The sequence below is a fragment of the Tupaia chinensis genome, unplaced genomic scaffold (genome assembly GCF_000334495.1).
Source record: "Tupaia chinensis unplaced genomic scaffold, TupChi_1.0 Scaffold000161_1, whole genome shotgun sequence".
NCBI classification, from domain to species: domain Eukaryota; kingdom Metazoa; phylum Chordata; class Mammalia; order Scandentia; family Tupaiidae; genus Tupaia; species Tupaia belangeri.
Genome location: NW_006159632.1, coordinates 4,025,862 through 4,032,397, shown reverse-complemented (window position 1 = coordinate 4,032,397; position 6,536 = coordinate 4,025,862). Strand labels below are relative to the sequence as shown.

The 6,536-nt window shown below is 54.2% G+C and overlaps 1 protein-coding gene across 1 annotated transcript in view; it reads left to right on the top strand.

The window, feature by feature from the left end:
• DISC1 (DISC1 scaffold protein) overlaps positions 1-5,079 on the top strand; it is a 311,563-nt gene extending 306,484 nt beyond the window's left edge. Inside the window, exon 13 of the mRNA XM_027770847.1 lies at positions 4,622-5,079. Within this exon, the coding sequence (XP_027626648.1) occupies positions 4,622-4,761 (140 nt within the window). The 3' untranslated portion in view covers positions 4,762-5,079. The remainder of the gene's footprint in view (positions 1-4,621) is intronic.
• Positions 5,080-6,536: the final 1,457 nt, after the last annotated feature.

The following is a 6,536-nucleotide window of genomic DNA, read 5'->3' as shown; positions in this document are numbered from 1 at the left end:
TTGTATCCCCCCCCACTCGTTGGGTTTTTTTTTTTTTTTTTTTTTTTTTTTTTTTTTTGGCTAGGGGACTCATGAGAGACAGAGAGAGGGAGAGAGAGTGTGGGCAATCTCTCCCCTTCCATGTCTCCATCCTGCCGGGACGTGGGGCACCCACACACACATAGGCCTGGCATACTTTTCAAGCCACGTGGTCAGGATTTTAACCAGGGTTCTCCACGAGGGATCCGGCTCCCTTGATCCCCGGGGCTGGCCTGGAAAATGTTTTCAGTGTTTCTTCCCATACGCAGGTGGATTTCCATATGAAGGCAACACACACCCCTATTAACATGGCAGAAACGGGGACGGAAGAGCCGCGTGCCCGTCCCGGCGCCTCTCCCTCGAGTGTGCCCGTGTCCCCTGACGCCCTTTCTACCATGGAGGACTCAGCTCTTGGACTTTTGTCAGGGTAGGGTCCCTTCATGCGCAGCGCCTGGCCACGTGCTGCTTTGTCTTCACTCCACGTTTTCCTCTGGACTCTCATTTGGCCCATTCGAGGTGTTCCAGAATTCTGCTTGTGGAGGAGTCATGTCACAGAGGAAGGCGTTTTGTTGTGAAGACATGATTCTGGCTATTTTAGTGATTAGTGTCCTGAAAGCTCATTAAATAGTTGGGAGGCGTCTCGGGCCCTAGCCCTGCTTAGGCAGTGCCTGTGGCGCTCACACCTGCCGTATTAGTAAGTACGCGGTAAATCTTGTCGCTCCTCACAAATGGCGTGGCGCTCTCACTCGACCCCGACTCTTCGCAGAAGGACGAGGCTCTGCATCTGCAGGCGGGACAGCTGGGTTGAGGTGACCCGCCGTCCGGCCAGGGGCTGCATCCGCAGATTCCGGTTTTCAGACCCCTTGTGTCAGGGAGGTGGCGTGTGCGGGCCGGTGCTGTTAGTTCCCTGGCGTGGCCCTTCCCTTTCGTAGCTTCTCTCTTGTTTAACCTTTCCAGTTTGCTCTGCTGGTACCAGAAGTTGGAGGTTTTCTGTATAGAAGCACCGTCTGGTTCCGTCCCTCCAGAAGCTCGGTCGCGATCTAGCGTGTCACCGGCCGCGGCGTGCCATCTGGCTGCATGTCAGGGTCACCACCTCCCAGGAGCTGGTCAGGACTCATGACCTGCTTGTGCGCTGCGCTTGCTCTCAGCTAGCGGGTGCAGCCGTGTGATGAAACTGCTGCTTGGCATCCGGCCTGGGCCACTCACGCTTTTGCTGGAATAAAGTTGGGTGTGTTTTCACTAAAGAGTAACAGAGCTATCTAAAGGAATGGAGAAAACAAAGGCTCTTTTTTAAAAGAACAAGAAAGGGACCAGCAGTTAGCGTAATGGCTATGTCGCTGGACTCTCACATGGCCAACCATGGTTCAAGTCCTGGACCTGGTGGCTTGCCTTCTCACTTTCCCTTTCTCTCTCTTTCACTGGTCAAGTTAAAAAATAATAATAATAATAAATAAAATAAATCACTCTTTAAATAAAGAGCAAAAAGAGGCAAATACTGGGTTCATTCTTCCCTTTCACCCCTGACCCCCCTTTACTGTCATTGCCCTCAAGGTCAAGCACACGGAGTGTCCATGTCTCTGAGTGAACATGTCAGGACCGGCACATACATTACAGGGCAGTGAAGTCTGGTGAGGCCACCGGGGACTTGCCCAGGCTGTCCAGGGCGAGCCGCCCACGCTGTCCCGGGCGCACCAGCATTTCTGTTAGGAGAGGCCCATCCCATGGTTCCCAAGGTCCTCGGAGTTCCCTGCTCAAAGAGGAACAGGGAAGCTTCCTGCAATCACAGCTAACGGTCTCTCTCTCGACTTGCTTTGACACTGTGGGTCGGACGGCCTCTGAGCCGTCGGGCTGCCCTCCCCAGGCCTCCTCTTCCCTTCACAGCTGACCTGTGGCGCTGAGTAACCGTGCATGAGTCGTGCCCTGGTATTTCCCCTGTCCCTGTTGAGTGACTTGGGTTCATTTGTTCACTAACCCACGCCTTACCTTTAATTTATCTTACGACGTTCTGAGCGTGGATACAAAGGGCCAGGCAGGGCAGGGCCGGACCGGCTGGGGGTCTGACTAGGCGACTTTTGTCAGGGTAGGGTCCCTTCATGCGCAGCGCCTGGCCACGTGCTGCTTTGTCTTCACTCCACGTTTTCCTCTGGACTCTCATTTGGCCCATTCGAGGTGTTCCAGAATTCTGCTTGTGGAGGAGTCATGTCACAGAGGAAGGCGTTTTGTTGTGAAGACATGATTCTGGCTATTTTAGTGATTAGTGTCCTGAAAGCTCATTAAATAGTTGGGAGGCGTCTCGGGCCCTAGCCCTGCTTAGGCAGTGCCTGTGGCGCTCACACCTGCCGTATTAGTAAGTACGCGGTAAATCTTGTCGCTCCTCACAAATGGCGTGGCGCTCTCACTCGACCCCGACTCTTCGCAGAAGGACGAGGCTCTGCATCTGCAGGCGGGACAGCTGGGTTGAGGTGACCCGCCGTCCGGCCAGGGGCTGCATCCGCAGATTCCGGTTTTCAGACCCCTTGTGTCAGGGAGGTGGCGTGTGCGGGCCGGTGCTGTTAGTTCCCTGGCGTGGCCCTTCCCTTTCGTAGCTTCTCTCTTGTTTAACCTTTCCAGTTTGCTCTGCTGGTACCAGAAGTTGGAGGTTTTCTGTATAGAAGCACCGTCTGGTTCCGTCCCTCCAGAAGCTCGGTCGCGATCTAGCGTGTCACCGGCCGCGGCGTGCCATCTGGCTGCATGTCAGGGTCACCACCTCCCAGGAGCTGGTCAGGACTCATGACCTGCTTGTGCGCTGCGCTTGCTCTCAGCTAGCGGGTGCAGCCGTGTGATGAAACTGCTGCTTGGCATCCGGCCTGGGCCACTCACGCTTTTGCTGGAATAAAGTTGGGTGTGTTTTCACTAAATAGTAACCTCACGCTTTTGCTGGAATAAAGTTGGGTGTGTTTTCACTAAAGAGTAACAGAGCTATCTAAAGGAATGGAGAAAACAAAGGCTCTTTTTTAAAAGAACAAGAAAGGGACCAGCAGTTAGCGTAATGGCTATGTCGCTGGACTCTCACATGGCCAACCATGGTTCAAGTCCTGGACCTGGTGGCTTGCCTTCTCACTTTCCCTTTCTCTCTCTTTCACTGGTCAAGTTAAAAAATAATAATAATAATAAATAAAATAAATCACTCTTTAAATAAAGAGCAAAAAGAGGCAAATACTGGGTTCATTCTTCCCTTTCACCCCTGACCCCCCTTTACTGTCATTGCCCTCAAGGTCAAGCACACGGAGTGAACATGTCAGTAACGGCACATACATTACAGGGCAGTGAAGGCTGGTGAGGCCACCGGGGACTTGCCCAGGCTGTCCAGGGCGAGCCGCCCACGCTGTCCCGGGCGCACCAGCATTTCTGTTAGGAGAGGCCCATCCCATGGTTCCCAAGGTCCTCGGAGTTCCCTGCTCAAAGAGGAACAGGGAAGCTTCCTGCAATCACAGCTAACGGTCTCTCTCTCGACTTGCTTTGACACTGTGGGTCGGACGGCCTCTGAGCCGTCGGGCTGCCCTCCCCAGGCCTCCTCTTCCCTTCACAGCTGACCTGTGGCGCTGAGTAACCGTGCATGAGTCGTGCCCTGGTATTTCCCCTGTCCCTGTTGAGTGACTTGGGTTCATTTGTTCACTAACCCACGCCTTACCTTTAATTTATCTTACGACGTTCTGAGCGTGGATACAAAGGGCCAGGCAGGGCAGGGCCGGACCGGCTGGGGGTCTGACTAGGCTGAACAGAAAACTCTCTGTGGGCTGGCAGCCCCCAGCCTGATCACCTGGGAGAGAACCCACCTCTTCAGAGATCGGAGGCTTATGCATTCCAGATTTCTGTTTGCTGAGCTCTCTGAGATTGCTTTCTCTATAAAAACAACTCCACAGGTTAAAAAACAAGATGCAACAGTTTAAGGACACACAGGCCAGCCAGCCAGCAGAGGTAAGCTCCCTGCAAGCTCAGACCCCGAGCAGGCTTGCAAGCCCCTGGGCGTATATGGAGGACAGCAGGTGGGGGCAGGAGGGGAGCTTGGGTTCCAAGTCATCCACTGATGAGAAGCCTGAGGTTCAAAGAGGTTTTCACAAGGTACAGTCTGGCGAACGCCGAAAAGTGGCCACAGTCCATGACTGACTTCAGGACTGATGAGGACTTAGAGCTAATGGCTGCCCGGCCCCAGCATGGGGCTCAGCAGTCTGGCCACGCCAACCGTGTTCCGTGCCCCGAGTCGGCCATCTGTCTCAGCTAAGGCTGACTCCCCTTTTTCCTTTCTGAAACCTTCCTTGAGATAGTTAAACCTCCCTCAGGCCTTGCGGAAATTGCAGTCATTCTTAAAAGAAATGTAAACTTTGTATTAATATTTAATTCATGCGACTGAGAAGATCTGAAACTGCAATGAGACGACATGCCCATCTGCTTCCAGCAGGCTCACCCTAGAATGTGACCCCTCAGGGACCTGAGCGCCAGCCCCAGTGGGTGTGTTCCTGCGACCCCTGGGGACCTGAGTGCCAGCCCCAGTGGGTGTGTTCCTGTGACCCCTCGGGGACCCGAGTGCCAGCCCCGCCGGCTTGTTCCTTGACCACGCACTCACAGTCTCTCAAGGGCGAGCTCCAGATGGTGAAGGAGACTCTGCAGGCCATGGCCCTGCAGCTCCAGCCGGCGAAGTTGGCAGTGGAGCGGGAGGCGGCGGCTTCCTGCGTGGCAGCTGGTGCCTGGGAAGCTCAAGCCTGAGGCAGAGGGGCCACCTCGTCATCGGTACAGACTTGGGGGGTTGCTCTAATGGACCTGGGTCAGTTCTGGGACACACAGCCTGTGGTCACCTCGTGGGGAGCTGGTCCCTGTTCAATCAATGGGACTGAGCTCAGGGATCTGCAGCTTGGAATGTGGAGAGGGACCAGTCTGCTGAGTTCCAGTCTAGGTGTCACTTGGACGTTCCTGCACCACGTCACCATGTCACCCGTGGAGTGTCCGTCATTCATGGCAGGTCCTGCGCAGGGCGTGGAAGTCTTTCATTGGGGGAAACTCTGCTGAAAAAAATTTCTCTTTTTTTAAAAATAACATTTTGCTTTCTGTTGCAACTAAAATATTTCTTTCTCTCTTTTTTTAAATTTTTTTGAAGAGTATTTTTTGCTATAAGGCGCGTGTGCTCGCCAGGCAGACAGAGAGAGACAGAGAGACAGAAAGCGAGAAATCACCCCCCAGGGGGGATGGCCATGCAGCAATCCCTTCTCCTCAATCAATGGGACTGAGCTCAGGGATCTGCAGCTTGGAATGTGGAGAGGGACCAGTCTGCTGAGTTCCAGTCTAGGTGTCACTTGGACGTTCCTGCACCACGTCACCATGTCACCCGTGGAGTGTCCGTCATTCATGGCAGGTCCTGCGCAGGGCGTGGAAGTCTTTCATTGGGGGAAACTCTGCTGAAAAAAATTTCTCTTTTTTTAAAAATAACATTTTGCTTTCTGTTGCAACTAAAATATTTCTTTCTCTCTTTTTTTAAATTTTTTTGAAGAGTATTTTTTGCTATAAGGCGCGTGTGCTCGCCAGGCAGACAGAGAGAGACAGAGAGACAGAAAGCGAGAAATCACCCCCCAGGGGGGATGGCCATGCCGCAATCCCTTCTCCTCCATTATCCTCTCAGGATCTTGGGTGGGCATGAACACACAAGCACCTGGTGTGAGTTTAAGCCACCGGGTCTGGGACACGAACCGCGGTCAACTACATGAGAGTCCAGCGACATAGCCATTACGCTAACTGCTGGTTCCACAACTAAAATATTTCTTGATTTGAGAACCTACAGAAAGGAAAAGGGAAGCCAGACACGAGGTCTGTCACCACCTGTCACTCACCTGCGGGTCCATGACCCTGAGAGCTGATGAGCCCCATGTCTGGATTCGCTCCTTTCCACTTGCCTTGCCCTGGGGTTTGCTACGGCCTCAGAGTAGCTGCTGTGAGGCCCCAGGTGGTACACGCTGCTTTCCTTTGATAAGGTTTACCTATTCATCTCCCGGGCGGGCACCCCATGAAGGTCATTCTCAGCTGACCAGGATGACGGGCACTGAGCATGTGCCTGGGCACCACTGGCCCCATCAAGAGAAGATCTGAAGCAACAGCCTCTCAGTGGGTGCAGCCTTTGGGTCCACCCTGCAGCAAGGACATGTCTGCAGGAAGGAGCAGAGGGTGTTTCACCAGGACGTCGGGCACGCCCGCAGCGAGGGCAGGAAAAGTGGAGGGTGTTTCGCCAGGACGTCGGGCACGCCCGCAGAGAGGGCAGGAAGGATGCAGCATGTGCGGGTCAAGCGGCGCTGGACTCTTCAGCCTCTCCTGATTGGGTCCTCTGTCTGTTTTAGTCAGAGCTGGTGTGCCACCGGTGAGGGAACCCTTGGTGGGGGGCAGGATTCACCACGGCAGCTCCCAGTAGGGTTGCGCAGAACTCGGGGCTGCAGGCAGTCCCCCTGCCATGGCTGCCCTCTGGGTCCAGTGGGGTCCATGCCGAGGCAGCTGCAAAC